General features: G+C 39.6%; 1 protein-coding gene across 1 annotated transcript in view; it reads right to left on the bottom strand.

Annotated features, from left to right (window-relative positions):
* Positions 1–24,721, bottom strand: part of Gnai3 (G protein subunit alpha i3) — a 40,072-nt gene that overhangs the window by 3,494 nt on the left and 11,857 nt on the right. Inside the window, exons 2-7 of the mRNA XM_021631680.2 lie at positions 14,070–14,112; positions 13,816–13,957; positions 7,934–8,091; positions 5,519–5,647; positions 2,313–2,442; positions 1,770–1,923 (exon numbers count right to left, since the gene is read on the bottom strand). Coding sequence (XP_021487355.1) covers positions 1,770–1,923; positions 2,313–2,442; positions 5,519–5,647; positions 7,934–8,091; positions 13,816–13,957; positions 14,070–14,112 — 756 coding nt within the window. The remainder of the gene's footprint in view (positions 1–1,769; positions 1,924–2,312; positions 2,443–5,518; positions 5,648–7,933; positions 8,092–13,815; positions 13,958–14,069; positions 14,113–24,721) is intronic.

Genomic DNA, 24,721 nt, shown 5'->3' with positions numbered 1-24,721 from the left:
AAAAGAAAAAGTGAACTTTATCCAGTAAGAACACAGACCGACACCTGGTGACCAGGACCGTGGGCTACTAAAGTCTCAGAACAGAGTCAGCGGGAAACAGTCTTGGAAGCTCACAACAAAAAGGTGTGATTCTGAAGAAGCAAAGGCAAGCCTAGGCTACCTCTAAGTAGTGTGGGCTGAAGGGGAAGGAGACTCACAGACTAAGTGGTGAAATCCTGTAACAAAACAGAAAAGCAGAGCTAACTGATGGAGCAATATTTACAAGCAGGTGGGAAAAGAAGATGATTCAAGTTAGCATTAAGGAATAAGTAGACTGTGGCATATGCGTAGAGTATTAGTAATAAAAAGAACTAAATATTAGTAGGTACTGCATCTTGGATAAACCTCAAAGGAAAAAAAAAAAAAACTATATTAAGTAAAAGAATCCAAACAAGAAACCTTTTCCTACATTCCCAGCATTCGTATCACTACCTAATAGATAACGATAATAACCTCTATAGTACTCTACCTGGTTATTCCACAGATACTTCTAAACCAGCATTCCTAAATAGGAATTCAGACCATATCAGAAGCATACAACTGAGAGAAAAGTGCAGGCACCTTTGATGTCCTAATGTTTGCTGTATCCTTTCACTTTATTATACAAAGAATGCATAAGGTCTCAGATAATAAGAGTCCCCTTCCACGGAAATAGCTAACGCAGACCTTTCACAGCTTTCACAGTACACTCCTGCCATCACTGTTTGCTGTCCTTAATTTCAAATAACTGACTGGCCTATAGCTTTTTTTCTGCTTCAGCCATAACCAGAATATTTTTTCTAGCTATTTGAATTTGAGGTTAAGCAATACCAGTGGACCCTCATTGTTTTAATGGAGACAGAGGAATGGCAGCAATGCCATCTTTTATTTTATATATTGTACATCAAAGAAAGTTCGTAAGGGAACAGAGAATAAACCTGGAGATGACGAAAGAGATGAAGATGAAATTACTTCCTTCAGAGAGGAGCCTAGCAATGATTTCATATTCTGAATTTAACCCTTAGACCCACCCATATCCTTGCCCTTGGCGTCTAAGACTGCACCTCCCAGCTCTCACCAAAGGCTTTCACTTGCATCCTAAGATAGCCCTCACTGTCTTCACTATACTACTGCCAACGCACTGTCCTACAGCATGCGCCCATGAAACTCTCTACTAGCTCCTCACTGCCTCAGTGGGAGGCACAGGGCCGGCCTTTTCCCTGCTACCACTTCAAATTCTACTGCCACCATATGCCACTTTTACATTTCAGAATAAGTCAGGCCATTTTTAGCCTCCATTCTGTCTTACATGCAATCCCCCTTCTCCACATGCTTTATTGTACCTAATCATTTCCATGTCATCCTTTAAATAACTCACACAAGGTCACTGTCCCTAGAGAAAGAATGCACTGGCCCCATCAAGGCTGAACTACTATCTCTACTTCTGGTAAGACATACTTTACATAATAAAGTCATATGAGTTTCTTTCTGGAACTAATGTTTGTTTCTTAAGAAATATTGTTTTTAGTACCTTTTTGGACATATGCCAAAATTTAATTTTTGTATTTCATATTCCTCAAAAATTTAGAGCACTAATCTCTGAAGTTACATTCTAAACTTAAGGGATCTTACTCAGATGCTTATTTCTGAGCCCACTGTTAGTGTATGCATGAGTCATCAGGCAGCTGATGACCAGCCCCAAAGCGATGACAGCTAAGCTACACACTTCCAACAGAACGCATGCCCTTTACCTGTGTATTCTGGATAACAGATTGTTAATGGACTCCTCTTTATTTTCTCCTCAAAAAGGTCTTTCTTATTAAGAAAGAGAATGATTGAAGTATCTGTAAACCATTTGTTGTTACAAATGCTGTCAAACAATTTCATGCTTTCGTGCATTCGGTTCTGAAAAACAAACAGGGTTATGATAGGTTAGCAGCAAAAATGAAAATCACATTAATTTATATACCAAGAGGTTTTAAAACAGCAAAGCAAATTCATGGATCTAAGTTAGGTACTACTGTAACTTGAAGCTGAGTCAATCCTGATTTGTATAATTCTTGGGGTCAGGGGATGAGGAGTAGCTGACAAGATGCAATCCTGCCCACATAACGTGACTACCAAGAGCAAATGTGGAATGGAGGAATTGATTTGGGAAACTAACCTCACTGACAAGGAAACAAGGAGCATTAAGTTTTGGTTCTGTGAGTAAAGAAAAGCAATCCATCTTCCTAGGAGTTATGTTCATCTCCTAGCTGTGTCAGATGGACTTTTTACCCAAAGCTTCAACATACCATTTCCTCATCCTCGGCCAGAACAAGGTCATAATCACTGAGGGCCACACAAAAGATAATTGCTGTCACTCCCTCAAAACAGTGAATCCATTTTTTTCGTTCTGATCTTTGGCCACCTACATCAAACATTCTGAGTAAAGAAAAAAAAGCACAGATTAAACAATGTCACATTTATATTTCTCTCTAGACTATCATGGTTAGGAACTTCCCCATTATCACACATTCAAACCCCATTTGTAATAGAAAAAACAAGGAGCAAATAAAATGTGTCTAAATAATTGTCAGTGGCTAAAAGTAGAGCCCACAGCTGAGCCTCCTCCCTTTCAGAACATATACTGGATGTGCCAAAAGTCAGCAGAGTTAAAGAGCTAAAAATGGATTAAAGGAAGGAAGGAAAAGGAAGGATAAATGAAGAACTGAACACTACAGCTGAACAGTACTGCAGTCATAACAACAGGCAGTATTTGTTTGGTGCTTACCATGGTGCCAGGCACTACTCTAGACCATCTGGCACTTTAAGCACAGTCTCTATATACCTTCCAGAGCCCCACTCTGACTCTCAAACTGGTTTGTTCCTGAATACCCAACTTGAATTCTGAGTCCCAAGTTTACCAGCCTTATGTTAATAAAAAAACATATGAGGAAAATTATGGAAAAAAATAAATTTTATATTTGATTAATATTTTTTTAATCCTGGTGCTAGGTTTAGAGGCAATGATTATAATCTAAGCATTTAGGAGGCTGAGAGAAAAATATCAAGTTCAAGGCCAGCCTGCACTACACAGCAAGAGCATCTCTAAAGTAAGCAAATAAACAGAATAAACAGTATTCCCCAATACCAAAGTTTGCTTAAACCTAATCAGCAGCACAAAGCCTTAATTGCTCACTTACTATGTTCTATTCTGGATTTGTCTTAGTCCTCTAAGTGCTAAGTTTGTATCAATAGTGTCCACACTTACTTCCTACAACGACAGGAACCACTGTCCTACTTTGTCTTTTAATCAATACTTGAGTCTGATGGGGTCAGCACTCAAGTATTCACACGTTCAAGGTCTATATCTGATAGCAATGATAAGGTTTTAAAGGCTAATGTCCACCACACTAGTTTAGTGAGTGAAATTCTCAGTAAGCTTAGAGCCTAAATTTCCAGAGAGTTTTCTGTCCCTACAGATTAAGAGAAGTAAAGCATACATGATTTTCCAAATTCCGTTTGACATGAATGTTCATCCTATCTCTTCCTGACTCAACTCTTCCTTTTGGAGGATCTTGCAGTTCTTTACAACCTTTGGTGTTGCATAATAGCTAAATGATGTAATCACAAACTGGCCTTAATCGAGGGTCACGTTGTAAGTTTGAGAAAGGCTGACATTTAACCACACAAATCTTCCAAAGGGAGGCATATTAGTACACTAATAATTCCAATTTATACCCCCATTTTCTATAAAGCCCATAAAACTAACAGAATGCTATGAAGTCCCAAGGCTGGCCTTTAGCACATAGTTACACAGTGTTATTCACTAACAGATCAACATTTTATAAACATTACCTCATAACTGAGAGGCAAGTAAGCAATTACACAATGCCTTGCATATGGTAGATGCTCAATAAATGTTTGAATAAATGGATAGTAGTTTTGCCTAGAGAGAAGAGGAAAAGGAAGAGGTGATAGTACTTCATAGTAAGTTATCTACATGCCAATAATGAAGAGCATGTGGCACTTAAATCTGACTTGGCTACTGACCCTAGAAGAGAAAGACGGAGTTACCTAGCTAAAGATCAACCCATGAGACCAACCAAAAATGTTTCCCAGGCTAACTACTGGTTTTGGTACTTAATTAAAACTGAATTACTAATTTTATAGTACAAGGAAGAGACATCTCATTCCTATGGCTTCACAGGGCAAAAGATTTTGCTGATTTTGTTAAGTTCATTAGTGCTTAAGATAAACAGCCAGTTTACCCTAAAAATGATTCACCAGGTTTCAAATGTAGTTTGTGCTAAGATTCCAATACTTTAAGTCCTGTGTTCACAAATCCTGATCCTCAATGAGGATCTGAGGTGGTGATTCCCTTCATATGCAATAACACTGACTTTTACAAATCACACATAGTTACAACCAATTAACTTCTTAAAAACTGATCATGCATTGAAGAAGAGGAGGAAACTACCACCTCAGGTCATTAACACAGAAAAAGACACCAAAACAGTTTTAGCATTTTTAAAAGACCATTAAAAAAAAAAAAAGCAGAGGCTCTTTCTCAGAATTACTAGAGCTATGAGAAAATTCTTTTAAAGCACTAGAATGCCCCCTACAACAGTTGCGGTCTACATCGTCATACCATAAAACACCTCTACCCCAGGCCTGCTTTGGATTGTACTACAAGCTGAATTGAGCATGATGCTATGCATGTATCAATCCAAAAGCCAAGCCAAGTTTAGCTTCGCCCCATTAAACCAGAAAGAGGAACCAGTAGGAGAGGAGTGAGGTTGCTAAGAAATAGTCCTATTTTAGTGTCAGAAAGTCAGAACAAAGCTATCAATGAAAGTTTTTTTTTCTACCTATTTAGTATTGTGTGGTCCTTCTTTTATTTATTTTGATTTTTTTTCTCTGTATAACAGTTCTGACTGTCTTGGAACTCGCTCTGTAGACCAGACTGACCTCAAACTCAAAAAGATCCCCCTGTTTCTGCCTCTGCTTCTGCCTCTGCTTCCTGAGTGCTGGGATTAAAGGTGATATGTTTGGCAGCTAACAAAACATGCTGAAAATAAATGTAAACTAACACAAACTGGCAATTATATGATTAATTCTAAAGGAGGTAAATTGTTATTTAATTTTATATTCAATTTCCTCTAAATGGATATAAATATGGATGCTATTTGGAGAAAAAAATAAATGTTGGGCTCAGATAAACCATTAAACTAATGGCCAATAAATACCAATTTTCTAAAGCAAGGAACACTGCTCACAAAAATCTTAGTCCTAGTCATAGAGGCTCAGGGGACTCATAAGCTGGGTGTGTGGTGTATTTCTGTAACCACAGCATTCGACAGGCTGAGGTGGAGGATGCAAGCTTGAAGACAACCTGGTCTACACAGCAAGAAGTAGGTCAGCCAGGAATACACTGTGAGACCTTGTCTCAAACACAAGAACAAAAAAATACTGGCTATTTGTGTCAGGCATGGGCAGGAAAAGGCTTGTAACTTACTTGAAGTATAGCTCCTTGAAGGTGAAGTGTGTCTCCACAATGCCTGTAGTCTTCACTCTTGTCCGAAGCACGTCTTGTTGAGTTGGAATGTAGTTGGTCTGGGATATTCTATCCAAATCATTTAGGTAACTAAACAAAATATACATTGGTTTTACTTGGTAAAGTCAACCATAGACAAAACAGGTCAACAGACCAAACTAGGCACTTGGCAAAATTAGAGTCTGTGACTAGCTGAGCACTGGCATGTATATGTAAGGCCTAAGGCTCAATCCCAAGTGCCAGCAAACAACAGAAAAAGGAGATCATGAAATTCACTGAAGGGGCAGAAAAATATTAAATCTTCATTATCACAGAATGAGAAATAAATGAATCTAACATAGAGAAAATGAATAGGTTCTACGTATAGTAATAAGAATGGTTTCAAATATAACATAAAGGCAAATTTTAAAAACACAGCAATTTTATTCTCACTAATATGAAATGAGCTATGCACTATACAGTAGAAAAAACAAACCAAACTGGGATTGTGGCACAGACCTATAATCCTGGACTCAAGAGTTCCAGGAAGCCTGGGCTACATAGTAAGACCCTATAAAAATAAAACAAAAGTTCTCGAATATTTAAATTTATGTCAGCTGCATACATAACTATTTGATAGCTCCTTAAAGAATGACATTTGAATTATGAATATAAGAAGAACTACATTCAGTGAGAATATGGGTGGACATGCTAGTACATGCCTGTAACTTGAGGATGCACAGGAAGCCACAAGTTTTAGACCAATCAGGAAGACACAAATAAAGTTTCAGGACAGCCTGGGCTTCTAACTAAATCCTGTCTCAAAGAAAGAAGCAACGAGAGTAGGGACAGAGACAAAAAGCTAAATCCTCACTGATCCCAGACAAAAAGCTGAAGAGCAGGTGGCAGCAAGTGTGTCCCTCAGCTCTTCTACAAACCAAATGCCACCATTAACATAGAGTCAATTAACAGAAAGCTCAGAGCACAACTAGGGAGACAGCTCTATAAACAACATGTAGTTGGGGGAGTCAAAGCTTACTCAATAAATGAGAAGAAACAATAAAAAAAAAAACTGCCTTTGATGACCACTGAATTGCTTAAACTATCAGTACATGCTTGTAAAATCTTAATTTTAAAAAGTAGGCAAGAATCCTTTACTGTTTGCCAAGTTATTTCTGATGAAAGATCTAAGTAAGCTTTATAAATACCATTTAATTTTTTTAACAATCTGTGTCAGAAAGAGGATGGGAAAATATAATATTAGAAAAAAAATACCTTAATGATCAAAAGCCCTTTATCAAGTTCAGAGAGGGATACAGATGACAAATACTCACCAAGTCCACCAAAAAGTACATTATAAAGCTGGGTGCAATGGCACATGCCTGTGATCCCAGCACTCAGGGAGGCAGAGGCACGCAAATCTCTATAAGTTCGAGGCCAGCCTGGTCTACAAAATGAGTCCAGGACAGCCAAGGTTACACAGAGAAATCCTGTCTCAAAAAACAAAAACAAACAAACAGACAAACAAACAAAAAGTACATTTAAAAAATACAGCATGAATATAGGCCTTAAAAATAAATGTGTAGGGGATCAAAATTGGATCACATGTAATAGTATATAAAAGTACTAGTTACCAATTCTCCAAATCTTAACACTCAAGAGAACTTTGACAAGGAAATGATTTGCTCGACTCTATGACAACATCCTTATCTTACAGAAGCTCATCTCACCACAGTCTGGCACGAGATGTACATGGTGCTGGGTTTTGTGGTACAGGCCTGTAATCCCAGCTATTCAGAAGTCTGAAGCACAAGTTCAGGCCTGCCAAAGCTACAGAATGAGTTCAGTGCCAACATGAGTGAAATTGTCTCAAAATAAAAACCAGAAAGAGGGCTGAGGACATAACTCTGTGGTAGAGCATTTGTCTGACATGCCTAAGACTAGTTCAATCCCTAGCACAACACACACACATTCACAAAGGATTAAATGGTAATGAGCACTACCAGGAAAGTTCATAGAGTAGACAATACAGAGAGTATAAAAAGGACTGTCATAACAGATGTGGTGCTGCGGGTTGTGTGTGTGAGAGAGTGTGTGTGTGTGTGTGTGCGTCTGTGTGTATAGAGGGTGGGAAAGGAGCTGTCCAGGTTTAACATCCCCCTCTAACAGACTCTCGGTGCCTCACCCTGAACAAAAGGCACCTACCTCGATTAACGGTCTCACTGTCACCAGCTTGCTATAGAATGCATCATGGAGATAACCTTAAAGTGAGACATCTGTAATAAAGGATCCTATGGACTTCTGGTGCTTCAACATTTTCTTAAGAATAGACACTGACTTTCTCTACAGTCACCAAATTATTTTCTATATAGTGTAAAAGGAAAAGAAATCACTTACTATGAAGCAGAATCATTGAGCTGATATTCCCTGGACCTGCTGAAGCACGCTTGCACCCCACCATCTCGCCATAACCGTTTAATCACACCCGCTAGTTCTGAAGTCATGACTCCTTCTTCGGCACTGCCAGCTAAAACAAATAACTGCCGGGCATCGTCCTGAGGGAAACAGTAAAGAGGGACAGGTGAGTTCCTACTTCTTTAAGATAAGTCCCAGCTTATACACACGCATGCACTCGCACACATATACACACAGAATCACACTTTAGAAGAGCTGGCAAGGTAGCATGAGAAAATTTGCAATGAAGGCCACACCCCACCCTTCCACTTCTAGTATCAATACAGCTAGCAGAGTAATGATTTCCTTTCCTCTTATTTCTCCATGTCGTACCACTATCCTCAAAAAAGATCTCTTCTGATAGACTCATAAGCCTCTATCCTGATCAGTGTGATTAGTGAGAGGGGTGGAGAATGAGGGACTCTGGTCTGTGAGACAACTATGTGTAATAAATTTTCATTCTGTTAAAGTAAGCCCTTAATGAAGACTGGGAGGATGGCTCAGTCGATAGAGTGCATGCTGTGCAAGCATGAGGACCTGAGTTCAGATCCATGTAAAAGCTGGATGCAATGACACAAGCCTGCAACCTCAGTGCTAAAGGAGCAGAGGCAGAAGGAGCCTGGAGGTCACTGGCCTACCAGTCTGGCCAAAATGGCATGTTCTAGATTCACAGAGACACTGTCTCCAAACATAAGGTGAAAATGGTAGAGGGACACCTGAGGTGAACCTCCAGCTTCCACACCTATACGACCACACACAGACATGCCTGGATGTACGCTCTCTAGACCTAGAGAGGGTATAGCTCAATGATAAAGTACTTGCCTACTATTACATAGAAATGAAAAGATCTGCCGTAACTAAGCAGTAAAGTCTAAACATAGTGCAGAGACTAAAACATGTATCAAGTTTAAGGCAAAGTTGCTTTTCCGTCCCTCTCATTGCAGGCACCAGAACCGGAAGAGGAGATGAAGGCACATAAGAAGCAGAAAGCCTGTAATCCCAGCACTTTGGGAAGAAGAGGCAGGTGGGTCTCTATGAATTTGAGTCCAGTCTGGTCTACAAAATTAGTTCAAGACCGCCAAGGCTTCACAAAAAAACCCTGTCTCCAAAAAATGAAAAAAACAAGCATGCCAACAAAAAAGAAGCAGAAGCCTAGTAATGGGAATCAACCCCTCAGGGAAAATTTTTAGTTTCTAGATTTTCCCAAAAGCATACCAACAATGTTCTAAGACAGGAGAAAAGGGCAGCAGGAGGGGAAACTGCAAAAGAACAATATGATCAGAATGTCATGACTTTCAGGCAGGAATTTTATTAGTTAGCAAGCCTTTAAAAAGGTGATAGGAAACTGGGCATGGTGATGTACATCTGTAATCCCAGCACTTTGCAAAACAGAGGCAGGCATATCTCTGTGAGTTCAAGGCCACCCTGATGTTTAAAGCAAGTTCCAGAACAGCCAAGGCTACACAGAGAAACCCTGTCTCAAAAAACAAAAAACTGATAGGAGAATTTTGGTGGTGTTATTTTATCCTTTGCTATGTGCAAATTTAAAACAGAACACAGCACAGCCTGTAATTCCAGCACTCAAGGGGGCAGAGGCAGGCAGATCTCTGAGGGTAAGACCAGTCTGGTCTGCAGAGTGAGTTCCAGTACACAGTGAAGCCCTATCTCAAAACAACAACAAAATTGAACATTGATTTCAAAGATTTTTTCTATATAAATCTAATATTTACAACCCTAAAAATTTCAAGTAATTATAAAGATGTTTTCTTTTAAATCACACAATACAAAATAAAAAATAAAGGAAGAAGAGAAGCCGTTGTTTGTATGTTAAGTAGTCATTAAGACAACAAAAACTAGCAAGCAAAAGCATTGAGGAACAGATGTAGTAACACCTGCAACTTATACATTTATCTAATGACCCACAAAATCACCACACTGCATTCAAATTAACTTTCCAAACTCTGACATCAAGATCCTATCCACTACACTTTCTAGTAATTCTGTGGATCGTCTCTGTAACAGATTTCATGCATGATTTGTATTTCCTCTCTCCCTCTCATTCTTTCTTCATCTGGTGTGGGAGGAGTGAGTGCTGTAAGAGTATTATGCACACGCATGTATGCGCACTCAGGAGAGCCAGAGAACGATGTCAGATGTCTCCATCACTCTTTGCCTTACTCCCTTGAGACGCAGTCTCTCACTGAGCCTCAGCTTGCCATTTAGCGAGACTGACTAGCCAACTAGCTCCCAGGATCTGTCGTCCCTATCCCTAGTACTGGGGCTACACTACACAGGACCATGCAGGGCTCTTTTTTAATGAGGATAGTTAGGATTTTAATTCAGTCTTCAAGCTTACACAACAAGCACTCTTAGCCATTGAACAATCTCCCAGGCCCTCTTCTCTCTTTCAACGTAATAATAATAATAATAATAATAATAGTAACAACAACAACAACAGGGGCTAGAGAGATGGCTCAGAGGTTAAGAACACTCACTGTTCTTCCAAAGGTCCTGAGTTCAATTCCCAGCAACCATATGGTGGTTCATAACCATCTATATAATAAGATCTAGTATGCAGGCAGAATGTTATATAAATAATAAATAAACCTTAAAAAATAATAGTGATAATAATTTTAAATAAAAAAGCAGATTAAGAAATGTTTAAGCATTATACCAATTGTCAAGCACACTAAACAACAAATAAGACTTTTTCCATGTGTAGTATACTGCTTTATCTAATATTTTAAAATTACACAGGTCCTGAAATTTGACAAATAATTAAGCATAGCCAGGCTTGGTGGTGCACACCCGTAGTCCCAGCACTTGGGGAGGCAGAGGCAGGCAGATCTCTGGTTTACAAAGCAAGTCCAGGACAGCCACGGATACATAGAGAAACCTTGCCTTGGGGGGTGGGGAGGAGGGAAAAAAAAAACAAAAAACAACCAAACATATAATTAAGCACCTGTATTGGTTTGTTTTTTTTTTTTTTCTCTTTTTCTTTTTTGTTTTTTTGAGACAGGATTTCTTTATGTAGCCTTGGCTCTCCTGGCCTCATTTTTTGTACGCCAGGCTGGCCTCAAACTCACAGAGATCTGCCTGCCTCTGCCTCCCAGAGTGCTGGGATCACAGGCACAGGCTACCATCCCTAGCTTGTGTTTTATTTTGTTTTTTTTTTTATCCAAGATTTATTTATTTATCATGTATACAGTGTCTTGCCTGCATGTACGCCTGCATGCCAGAAGAGGGTGTAAGATGTCATTATAGACAGTTGTGAGCCACCATTTGAACTGACTTAGGACCTCTGGAAGAGCAGGTAGTGCTTTTAACCTCTGAGCCATCTCTCTAGCCCTGTGTTTTTTTGTTTTGTTTTTTTACTCAAATTTTAGAAACTTCAAAATACAGAGGGTCATTACTACATATTGGGGCTGTCCTGATTCTGAGAGTTCTTAGGGAAATATTTCCCCCTTCCTACTTAATTGCTCACCAGCCCACTTTAGCTTCCTCACAGTAAACCCTTCTCCAAAGGCTTACAGAGTCCCCTCTTTACAACCAGCTTCACACTTCAACCCTTAAGCAGGTAACAAAAGAAAACTATCCCATAGGCTCTCTTCTTTTCTTTTCATTCTCTTAGCATCATTACAAATTAGAAGAATGGAAAGATAAATACAAATATAAACCCTTAACTGTAAGAGAAAAAAGAGAAACTCTAAACGTCTAAAACTTTAAAAGGACTGTCCATCGGGTTAAGTGGACGCTGTAGGGCTAGATGACTCATGAGCCCGGAGAGGAATTAAGAACATCAGGTCCATGGAGTGACACAGGAGTATCAGTGATAACAGCTGTGCTTGCGCGCGCACATGAGCATGTGTGTGGAGCACAGAATAATCTCAGGCACTGTTGCTAAGGCGCCATCTGCCCTGTTTGTTTGTTTGTTTGTTTGTTTGTTTGTTTGTTTGAGCAGGGTCTCTCTGTGGCCTGTGGCTCACTGATCCTCCTGCCTCTGTATCCCTGTACCTGGCTTCTTTGTGAGTTCTGGATATCAAACGCAGCTCACAGAGCAAGTACGTTACTAACTGAGCTATCTCTCCAGCATCCAATGACATTTGATAAAGTGAATGAAACAAAAAGGAATGGTCAAGAGAAACAGAGGTAAACAGAGGATGGGAAAGAAGCAAGAAGGCAAAAGGTAGGCATCTGAGAGACTAAGGAATAAATAACAGGAGAAAAGTCAACAGAGAGAAGAAAAATAAATAAATACAGTATTACTAACCAATTATAAAATACAAAGAGTATTCAGAGAAGTAGTTAGATGACATGAAGGAAAGAACACGGAAGAATTCTAGTACAAAGAAGAAAAGTCAATGAGAGACAAAGAATGGAAAGAAACTAAGATGTGAATAAAAACTTGACTTTACTTGAATTATCAAATTTCCCTAAGAATAGAAAACTAGCCTCTGTAGCAAGACTACTGTGTGTTCAAATCCAGACTGGACTACAATGTAAGACACTGTCTCTAAAACCCAAAAATGGGGTCTAAAGAGTTGGCTTAGTAGTCAAGAGCATATTCTTCTCTTGTAGAGGACCAGAGTGTGATTCTCAGCATACACATAAAGTAGCTTGCAAATGCCTACAATTCCAGCTCCAGAAAAATCAAAGCCCTCTGGCCTCCAAGGGGATCCCCACACATAGCGCACACACACAATTAAAAATAAAATTTTTAAAAAATTTCTTAAGATAGAGAAAGAAAATAAGGGCAGAAAACAGCCTCTGGGCTAAATGCTGATCACGTACTCACCTAGTCCTGCTGCAGCGATGAGTACAATCCCCAGGAGGGAAGAGGAGGCCCTAAACTATGTCATAAGATGACAAAAGTCACGTACTTATTTCCCCTCCCCTTCTATTTTGCTATTCTTTTCTCCCGTAGCTCTTAACTAGGTCCTGTTCCCTTATTTCACCTCAAAGATATATCCTACTCAAGAATAAATCAAAGCCACGACAGCTTTCAGTGTTTTCCTCTTCAACTTCCCACTGATCAGTATTAGCTTGCACTTGATAAACTCAGCAGCCGGTAAGAGTCCCTAGGCTACTCACAAGCATAAGGTTTTTGTCCTTCCAGGCAAAGCCCCTAGGTCACTTCCATTTATTTTCCCATGGCACTTAAGTGTGGCGCCATGGAACATAGCTGACATCCTTTAATGTAGTCTGCACTTCTCTAGAACTTTCTTGAAATTGAGTTGGTGATAATACAAAAGGTCTACTGTCTTCATTTTGGCCCTTTCTCCATTGGCATCAAATATCCTTCTTTATAAACTGCCCTCAAATCTACTAAGTATTATTATTAACTGACTTTTAAGTTCTGATGTAAAGCATTAAAGAGTTACATCAGAGTATGTAATAACCCAATTCTATAACCCAGAGTTCAATGGAAGATAGTGATATTTATGAACATCCAAAATCAACTCTAAAATTGGGGCGTTTGTGTTTAAGTCCTTACAGAATTTATTCTGGGAAACTGTTCTTCTCCCTGATCGCTTACTCTGAAAGCCCTGTTTTTGAGAATATACATTTACTACCATCAACTGCTGCAAAATGTAAGTCAATGATGCAGCAAAGGAAGCAACCAAATAGAGCTGTCACAGGGTAGCCACAGAATCCCACTTCCAGGGCTCTGCCTGCAGTGTTAACTTACTGTCTGAGTCACACAGCTAACACTTCAAAAATATTTTGCACCGTCTTATCTTCTTGTTCCCTAAAACATGACGCAAATTTGGCTTAACTGCATCCACTCAAGAGCAGCAAGCGAAGAGGAAATGAGAAGTACTTACTGCTCTGGCAGCTTCCCCAAAATCAATCTTTAGGCGTCCCATGGCTCTTATGATTGCAATGATGGACTGAATGGTGTTGCTGTAGACAACTACTTTATACTGTTTACACTCGTCTTCTGAATAGCCATCCTCATGAATGATTCTTCAAAAAGAAGTTAAACCACAAGTCAATACCGGCAACAGAAAAGGAAAACATTATGAACTTTTTATGAAGAGGAGGAAATCTAGTCTTAGAAGGCCCTGCATGAACTTACTTCATCTGTTTCACGATGGTACTTTTACCAGATTCTCCAGCACCTGAAAAACAAACAAAAGTAGATTCTGAATTTCTCTGTAAGCAAACAAAGATATGGAATAATGTGACTAGTAAGTCTACATTAATGGAAAATATAGGTCCTACAGAAATTCTGATGAGCTTTCATTTCTATCGGGAAAACTAAACTTTAATTAGAACATTTTGCTTTATTTTTTTTAATTGGTATCATTTGTGCATAAGAGATATTACTCAAAGATAGCAACACAAACATTTTTAGTAACATCATAAACGATGATATATTCAATGAACACAGGCAAAAATGCAATCATGAATTTGTGGCCAATAGCCTGTTCATAGTTATTAATTCTGTGACCTGCCCATGGACCTGAGTAATGTTCCAGAGGCAATAGGGCTGGAAAGGATCCCAACAGCAGCAGAACCTACACTGCCTTTCATGATACGACTCCTCTTGTGGGAGAGGACTACATGGCCCTATTTAGACAACTGTTTAGACACTAGAATCACTTAAGCTAAAGACCAAAGGTCAAATAAACTTCTAGATCTTGACAGTCTTCCTGCTAGACTTCCCTGGTCAATAAGTCTTCCATCTTCCAAAATGGCTCTTGCAGCGTTACCACCTCAAATGCTACTTCTGACAAATGACAATCTTGCTGCTTCTTTTTAGGAAAAATAAGATAAGCAGAGAACATTACCTCATTTTCCCATAACCAAATCCACTATTTACCTGAATCTCCATTAATATTCTCTTCACAATGGACAAGCTGTCTCTTCAATGTCCTTACTGCTCTGATTATATACTTATCTCCTTTATTTCACCTTGACTTGTGGCTGTTGTAATTTTTAACACCACTAAACTATCACCATTTTTCTCTTAGCATACAAACTGTTGCACTACCCATCTTTACACACGCACACACATTTCTCTAGCTATTATTCCATTTTCCCCGTGAGTCTTTTTAAAAGATCTATTATGTTTATTCTTTTGTGGGATTAGGAGAGAGTGACAACACACATGATCATGTGTGGAGGTCAGAGGGCAACGTATAGGAGTTGGTTTTCTCCTTCCACATGAGCAGCCCAGGGATCAACTCAGGTTTTCAGACTTAAAAGCAAGCAACTCTACATACTGGGCTATCTTGGCTGCCCCTCTTTGTGTCTCTTTATAGCAAAATTTCCCTAGCCTGTCATCTATACTTACAACCTCTAAATAAGTACTTCTAATTCATCCCTACTACTATAATGAAACTATTTCTCATGTTCTCCAATGAGACCACTTGCACTTTGACAAGCTCAGTGGTCATCCCTAGACCTTACTTTGCCTTTCAAGACTGCTCTTTCAAAGATGACTGTCTTTTTCTCTACACTTATTTTGTTTCAAGATGTATTATGTATGTATATGAGTGTTCTGTCTTCCTATACTTCTACATGACAGAAGAGGGCACTGGATTCCATTATAGATGGTTGTGAGCCAACACATGGGTTCTGGAAATTGAACTCAAGGCCTCTGGAAGAACAACCAGTATTCTTAACCACTGGGCCATCTCTCCAACCCTATACTTATTTTCTAACTTAGCCTAACTTGATGATTTAAAGTATTATTAATGAATACAAGTTAACCTCCAATGAGAAACATGGATCAGGATGCTCTATGTACCTTGATAATTCATCTCTGTGAGGTAGACACTATTACCCTCCTTTTATACTGATAAATGAAGCAGAATGGCTAGAAAGTTGTACAGTTACACAGCAGGTGGCAAAATTGAAATCTCCATTCTTTCACTTCAGAGCTGGCATATGCTAGATTCCCAAACTTAGACCTCCAATCTTGCTTTCCAATGCTGACTTCAAACTCATCTTCTACCTTCTACATCACAGCAGGTATCCACTGAACACCTCAAACTTAATGCTCAACACTGACAGTTATTCATTCCCACTTCCATCCCAAACAAACCTGTTCCTCCCTCAGTCTTTCCTCCCAACAAATGCTATTAACATCTAACTAACTTGTTAAGGTTGTAACTGGCAAGTAACATAGAAGGGACAGATGGAATGGGGGTTCAAGTGTTAATACATGTTAAATATTAGTAGAATTCAGTTTTAAAAATACACAGTTTGGTCCTTATACACTAGAAACCACAGCCTACCTAATTCACAGCAAAGCTTCTATAATTTAAAAAAAATTTTTTTTTAAAGATAGGATCTAGCTATACTGTAGCCCTGGCAGTCTGAGAATTGTATGTTTATCAGGCTGCTCTTGAACTTAGAAGGATTCTCCTCTTTCTGCTACCCAATAGCCCAATGGCTAGAATCACAAGTGTACAACACGCCTGTCTGGATCATGTCACAACACTGACTACAGTAGCCTCATCCTCCATTTATAATTATAAACCCAAATTATACTGTGTGGGCCATAATGTCCAATATACTCTGGTCCCTGCCTACCTCCTCATCCTCATTTCTTGTCTGCCTCCACTCTATCCTCAATGTTCTTGTCAGACCAGCTTTTTTGAGTGTTTCCTCTAACATGCAAAACTGGTTCTCACTGCGCCAGATTCTGACTCAGAGTTTTCACATTTGCTCTTCCCTTTGAAATAATTTTGCCATTTTTTCTTCTTCACTTACATTTCTGCTCCCTCAGAACACTTCCTAATGAAGTTACCTGACTACCTCCCACTCCATAGTGTCACATTTTTCACAGCACATATCTTCACAACACTTATTTTTCTCATCTTCCCACTTAAACAAAAGCTTTGTCAAGCTGTTCTTCCCGGTGTTCTCAGCGGCCTCAACTGAGCCTGATATCAATTAGTCAAATATTTAATCAAATAAATATTGAACAAATGTGCCTTTAATAAGTATAATAATTCACGAAATATTTCTCAATTTTATCAACGAAAATTTTAAGTTAAAATAACATCTGAATATAAAAAATTCAAGCTTCTACATTCTTGCAGAATCAAGGAGTATTTGTATATATGACTTTATTTCTGTTCTTACTACAGGGCTGGTGCCTGGGCAGCACTACACAGTTAATATTCAAGCCCCGCAGCGTCTTTCTTCTGACACTGTCAAAAACATTTATTCCACTATTCATACCTAGAAAAGTTTTTCATCTCTGGGGAAGACAACAGAAATGCATGCTGTTTTGGGAGGTTTTGTTTGTTTGTTTTAGATTTATTTATTCAATTATGTATACAATGTTCTGTCTGCATGTAGCAGATCTTATTATAGGTAGTTGCTGGGAATTGAACTCAGGACCTCTGGAAAAGCAGCCAGTGCTCTTAACCTCTGAGTCATGTCTCCCGCCTCACATGCTGTTTTTAAGTTGTAAAATTCAGAATTCCCCCCAAAACAAAACAACAGCAACAAAAATTCAGAATTCCTAGACCATCCCATATGAGTAACAGTGTATTGAAGTACTGAATGCTCTCCTTTCAGTACTGAAAATGTATTCCTACTGCTCATGGCAGACTATTTTGAAAGCCATTACAAATAAATCTCTTAATCTCACCACTAATATCTACCCATCTCATTAACTTATATACACACTCCCACAACTCTATGCTGTTCTACCTCTCTCATTTTTCTAAAGGTTCCCCAGATAATGTCATTCTGGGAGCTGGGAATACAGTTCAGCAGAACACTTGCCTAGCATATGCAAGGTCTGGTTCCACCCCCTGGATGGCAAAAAGAAGAAAAAGAAAATGTCTGTTTGCCCTTCCTTTTATTATTACTCTGTGTGTTTCTCCCCTTTTATTAGGCGTTCAAGTCCATCTCATAAATGAAGGCACCTCTTACTGCCTACAGAATTTGTTTTTAGTGTGTGTTACTAGGCATTTGGTATACATAAAGAGTGAAGCACATTTTATATCACAAGGCATTGGCCTATTCAACCTGTAGATTCTCATGAAAAGTGCCACTATTTTACCCATCTTCTAAGTACGTTCTGAAATCCAAGAGTCCACTTGGAATCCATTCACTATTCTAGATGTCTCGGTTAGGGGTTTCTATTGCTGTGAGAAAACATCCCAACCAAAAGCACCTTGGGAGGGAAAGACTTTATTTTATCCTACATCTCTCAAATCTCAAATCCTGTCACTAAGGGAAGTCAGGACAGGAATTCAAACAGGGCACGAACCTGAGGCAGGAGCTGATGCAGAGGCCATAGAGGAAGGCTGCTTACTGGCCTGCTTCTCTGGCTTGCTCAGCCTCCTTTCTTATAGACCTCAGGACTACCAGCCCAGGAATGGCACTACCCACCTACAATGGGTTGAGCCCTCCCCATGATCACTATTAAGAAAATGCCCTACAGGCTTGCCTACAGCTGGATCTTACGGAGGCATTTTCTCAACTGAGAGTTCCTCTTCCCAATGGCTCTACCTTGTGCCAAGCAGGCATAAAACTAGCCAACACAGTAAGCTTACCAAGCCGGAACACAATTTTCTCTCTCCTTAAGTATTTCTCAAATTACTTAACCTCTTGGACTCTTCACACACCTAACACTGTGCCTATTATATTACTGCTGTAATTTTCTTAAACTTCCAGTTCAAAGCTCCTGGTGTTCATCATTCCCAAACAGCAGTATTTTACAAATTATTAGCCTAACGACTCTCCAAATTCTTCAATGACCTTCAATGGCTCTTTCCTCTTGAGGTCTGGACTCCATCCAGTTTTACCTCTGCAGCAACTCTCTTCCGTAACATCTGGCTCTTAGGCTTCATCCATCATATTAATAACTTGTACTTCCCTCCCTGATTAAATATGTGGATTTTGGACTTCCTAATTTTTCCTACATCTTTTTTTTTCTTACATTACTTCAAAAAGTAGTATGTTAAAAGGTACATTTACTTGCCTATCTTCAATCTACTGGGGATAATACAATATAAGGACTGGAATAGCTAAAAACTACAGCTTGGGGTAGGAGGAACTGAAGATGACCCTGTAGACAATAAGGATGGCAGCCTCGGGGGAGGGGAGGCTTTAAAGGAGAAAAGCCTGGAAAGGTTACTCATGCTACCTCTCTTCCTTTCATCTAACTAAACCCAGTCCAAAGAAGATCTCAGATCTATTATTACGTTCTTTTCCACCTGTACGCCACGAAGCAAGGTGTGAAATGGGGTCAAGAAAAAATGTTTTGGAGAGTGCCTTGTCTGCAGCAATGTTTAGTGACTGACAGCCAGCTACTGTGTATAAAAATGTCCTCACTGCTGAAAACATCATCAAGTGATGTTAGGCCTCAAAGGACTTTACTTCCTAAAAACGACTTTGATTCTGATGTTGGTGTAAATTCCTACAGAAATGGCAGCTGTATTAGAAGTTCTTTGAAAGTAATAGAACTCTAGAGGCATCTAGAGTTATACACATTTAAAATAAAACAAAAAGAAACGTGTAAACCTTAAACTACAGTAAACTGCATCAAGGCATTAGTCATTCTCTGCCCCACCTTAGGGAACACAAACCTCTCTTCCTTGGGTATAACTGTGGCCCTGTCTGCTATCTCTGTTCTCACACTTCACCAATCTTGGCCTCAGGCATTTTTCTCCAGGCTTCCCAACATGCCTACTCTATGTCAGCAGGCATTCCGGGAGCACAGGAGACACATTTTCCTATACCCGTTTCTATAGAGAAATCTTGACATTTCTAGTGACTCTATGTTATAACTAGAGCAGAGTTTGGGCAGCTGAGTCCCAGGATGACACCACTTGTGAATAACCTAGTAGTACCAGACCAAAACTCTCTCTTCACAGACCTACTGCAATATATAAGTAAAGACAGACCCCTGCCCCAAACACCAAAAAGAAAGCTTGACCAACAAATAAATCTGATTCTTTCTTGCCTAATTTTCCAGCTGGTGACATCGTATCATAATAAACTCAATGGAACAGTAAATTTTTGTGCTACTAGGCCATGTCCAGCTATGTGACCTTGGGTAACTACCTGATTGCAATGCCTGCCTCCTTATCTATAAAACATAAAGAAATTAGGCCTAAATGTGCTCTACAGTTATACTCCAAGATAACTAATCTCTGAGTCTAATACAGAACTCAAATCAAACCATACAGTAACAACTCAACAATTCAGAACAGCTACCGTAATATGGATACTAATCTATTGTCAACCAGTGGGAAGCACCACTATAAGACAGTAAGAGTTGTCTGGCATGCCAACTCCTATATCCATGCTTGAAGGTACTCTATCAAGTTTACATTGCTATTGGTAGGGTGAAATGGGGGGGGGGGTGTGGCAGCATAGAGAAGGCAGGGAAGGAAGGAGGTGAATTATGCATCCCTACAACTAAAGCTCAAAAGAGCACAACCCGCTACTTCTAATGGAGATGCCTATTGCTTCCACAGATTCTCTCTTACTATGTGGTGGGCATCAAACTCTGATCATCAAGTTGGCAACAAGCACCATCATGTTGGCCCCATGATTCATTTGTTTAAAATTTATCCATGTACATACATGTCTGTACAGGGCATGTTATATGTACATGCACACAGATACCTTGAGACCGGGAGAGGACTTAAGGCCCATAGAACTATGGTTACAAGTGACTGTGAGTCACTCCATATGAGTGCTGAGAACTAGACCATAAGAAGCAGTAAACAGAGCCAGGTGGTGGTGGCAGATGCTTGTAATCCCAGCAGGTGGATCTCTGTGAGTTCAAAGCCAGCCTGATCTTCAGGATGAATTCCAGGAGAGCCAAGTCTATACAGAGAAATGCTGTCTTGAACCCTGCTTCCCCTGCCCCCCGCCCTAAAAAAAAAGCAGTAAATGCTCTTACAGGCTGAGCAATCTCTCAGGCTTACCCTCCACTCCTCTACCCCACCTCACCATTTCTTTTCCAATAATATGATCAAGGTTAAAAATATTTCACATAAAATGTTTTCCAATATATTATACTTATTACAAAATCCGGTTGGTGGTGCTAAAAAAAAAAAAAAAAAAAAGACAGAATCTCAAAATGTAGTTCAGATTTCAATTCATGATCCTCCTACCTCAGTGGCTCAGGTATTGGGCTGGAATTGCTTAACTCATCCAAAGAAGAGCAGGCTGGAGAGATTGCTCAGTGATTATGAGCACATGCTGTCTGTGCAAAGGACCCATGTTTGGTTCCTCTAACTTCCACATGCACACTGGGGTGCACGCACATGCGCGCGCACACACACACAATTAATTAATTGAGATGCAATAAAATGTGGGCTGGAGGGATGGCTCAGTGGTTAAGAGGACAGGCTGCCTTTCCAGAGAACACAGATTTAACGGCAGCATCTACATCATGGCTCACAGCTGTCCATACTCCAGTCCCAGAGGATACCCTCTTCTGGCCTCCAAGCTTTGTATGAACACGATACACCTATGCCGGCAAAACAAACACACACATAAAAATAAAAACTAAAACAAAAGGTCAGGAATTACAGAAGGAAAAACATCTCTGCACAAAGAAAAATTGTTCTTCATTTCCATTTAATTAATCCATGCTGCATGCCTGGAACTCCTGCACATCGAAGCTTCACATTCAATTCAGTTCAGGGATTCTGGTCCCGTAGGAGACATTAGAGTTTCCTTGTGAAATTAGAAAGTTTCCTTGGTCTACAGCACAAAAAGTTTCATTTCTCACCCAGTCTTCTAGCCTCTAAGCATGCCAAGCCTGTGTGTGTGTAAGCATCCCGAAACATCTATTGAAGGTAATCTTCAGTCCTCAGAGGCCAGCCTTGATTTCTCCCCTACACTGCAACCACTCCTATGGTGGCTGCCAAAGGTTCCTCCAGGTCAGCATCGATCCATCAGGTAATGTCTGAAAATAACTCAGGATGCTCCTCTCACCACTCAGGTCATTTACCTCTGCCTGCCCAGCTGCTCTAAAGTATGTATCTGGCTGCCTTCCTCACTCCTCATCTGGCTTGTCATAATCTCATAACTGGTTTTGATTAATACAGTTACGAAACTCTTTTCAGCATAACCTGAAAACTCTTCAATGCTTGTGTACTTATCCCTTAAAAACATGCTAACCAGGCCTAACCTGGCCCTACAGGACTGTAACACTACTACTTGGTCAAAATGTTTAAGCACTTGAGTTTGTTATCATCTAGCAGCCCTAACAGGGCCTTCTTTTTGTGGCCCACTCCTCCAAACCCAGAGCACAATCTAGGACAGAGGAGGCACTGAGCAATTAGCTGTGGGGTAACTGACTTAAGCAGCTATGATATCCGGTGGTTGCCCAATCACATTTTGTAAATGCTACTTGCAGTGGATGGAATTTTCAATGTGGGCAGTGAACAGAGAAATTCCCACTCCTCTGCTATCTTCGGCCACACACCCACTCCTGCCTATGCTTTCAGCTCTCATCCTATAACCAAAATGACTGTAAATTTGGACAGTGCTTGCCTCGCTGCTTGCCTCGCTTCCTTCTAATCTTCTCTGGGCTTTTGCACACAGCTACTCTGTTCCAATGGAATAAACTGCTGTCAATCTGTCCATCCACTGCAATCCTAGCACATGAGAATGTGGAACAGTGAAAACTGACAAGTATTTGTCCAGTGGATGAATGAGTATCTTAAATGTGAAACAGGGACTGCAATTAAGGCAGAGAACATGGGTGTCTGTTTATTTAAAAGAGTTACCCATCACCAAAAAGGCTCAAAGGGTATTATGAGAAAAATTTTATAAAAACATTAATTGTGCATCTAATTTTTGACCTAAGTTTCAAAAACACACATTGGAAAAGACAGCCAACAAATGGTTCCTACAAAACTGGATGTCTACATGTAAAAAACTGCAACTAGGTCCCACTCTCTCACCCTGTATAAAAACCAGTTAGAAATGGATCAAAGCCTTAACGTAAGACGTGAAACTATCAAAACTGCTATATGAAAGCATAAGGACAACACCTCAACACACAGGCATAAAGACCTTGAAAGGACTCCAGTAGCTCAAGACTGCAAAAATGAAAAATAGGAGAATACTGCCCTGTATATCTAACAGGATATTAATATATACAATCTACAAAGAACACAAAAAATTAAATGCCCTAAAACTGACCTAGCTATGAAAATGAATTAAACAAACAGTTCTCAAAAGAAATATAACTAGCCAATAAACATATTTAAAAAGTCTCCCTAGCCATGAAGAACATGCAAATTGATACTCCATTGAGATTCGTATCTCACTCCGGTCAGAATGGCTATCATCAAGAAAACAAACAACGAAAAAGCTGGTAAAGATGTGTGGAAAGAGGAGCCATTATATAACACCGGTGAGAATGTAAACTGGTGTAACTACTATGGAAATCAGTGTGGCAGGTTCACAAACAACTTAGAACTACCATGATCCAGCGCTACCATTCCTGTGCATATAACCAAAGGAATCTGACTCAGCATATCACAGAGATACTTGCCTATCAATGTTTACTGCTGTACTATTCACACGAACCAAGGTATGAAACCAGCCTAAATGCCAATCAACAGATGAACGAATGAAGAAAAGTGCACACATTGCACATAAATACACAGTAAAATTTTATTCAGCCATAAAGAGTATGAAATTACATCAGGCCAAAATTGAATGGAACTAGCAATTATCACGTTGATGCAGCAAGTCAGACTTGAAAGGGCAAATATGTTTTCTCTCGTAAGAAAAATCTAGATTTACATATATACACCTATGTACATTGACATGAAAGTAGGAAGGGGACCATGAGAAAAGGATCTAAAGAGGGGCGAGGAGACACAATAGTAGGAAGGGAGAGGAAACACCATAGAAAACATTTTCTCTCACACTTTGAATCTAGGCTTAAACACATATTCCTGTATTTCATACAGGAGACCTGCTTTTACGCTGTATATATACATGAACACACTGCCACTAAGGAAAAAAAGGGATTTTTCTTAAAGGGGATTTTGGAGTAGGCAGGTACTCCTTACCGTGTATGTGCACGCGCACACGCCTATGTACCGTATTCTCTATCTTACAAGACAGCAGTATGCGGTTTATTCGGTTTCGCATCTTTTATTAAGCACATACATATGATCCTACAAAACCCATAAAACTGAACACTACTCAAAGCTCATCGGGTAAAGCACTTCCCTAGCACATATAAGGTCTTAGGTTTGATCACCAGCACCATAAAATAAAACAAATAAATAAGTTAATAAAATAAAGTGGACTGGGGATATAGCTTAGTTGGTATCATGCTTGCCTAGCAGGCAAAGCCCTGAGTTTAATCCCTGGCACTGTATAAACAGGGTATGGTAGCACACATTTCTAATCCCAGTGTTTAGAAGGTGAAGGATCAGGAGTTCAAGGTTATCTTCAGCTACGTGGGAAATTCAAGGCAAGCCTGGGACATATAAGGATGGACACACACACACACACACGTAGATTTTTAAAAAAATAGTAAAATCAACCAACCTAAGGATAACATTGTTTTGGTTACAAAAAAAAAAAGAAAAGAAAAGAAAAAGAGAAAAGAAAAGAAAAAAAGAGGGGTGCTGTGTATACACACACCTTCGCTTTGAGTTCAAGGCCAGCCTGGTCTACAGAGTGGAGTTACAGGACAGCCAGGACTATACAGAAAAACTCTTGTCTCGAAAAACAAAAACAAAAACAAAACAAAACAAAACAAAAAAA

The sequence above is a fragment of the Meriones unguiculatus genome, chromosome 10, assembly GCF_030254825.1.
Source record: "Meriones unguiculatus strain TT.TT164.6M chromosome 10, Bangor_MerUng_6.1, whole genome shotgun sequence".
Lineage (NCBI taxonomy): Eukaryota > Metazoa > Chordata > Mammalia > Rodentia > Muridae > Meriones > Meriones unguiculatus.
This window is presented reverse-complemented; position numbering and strand designations above follow the sequence as displayed.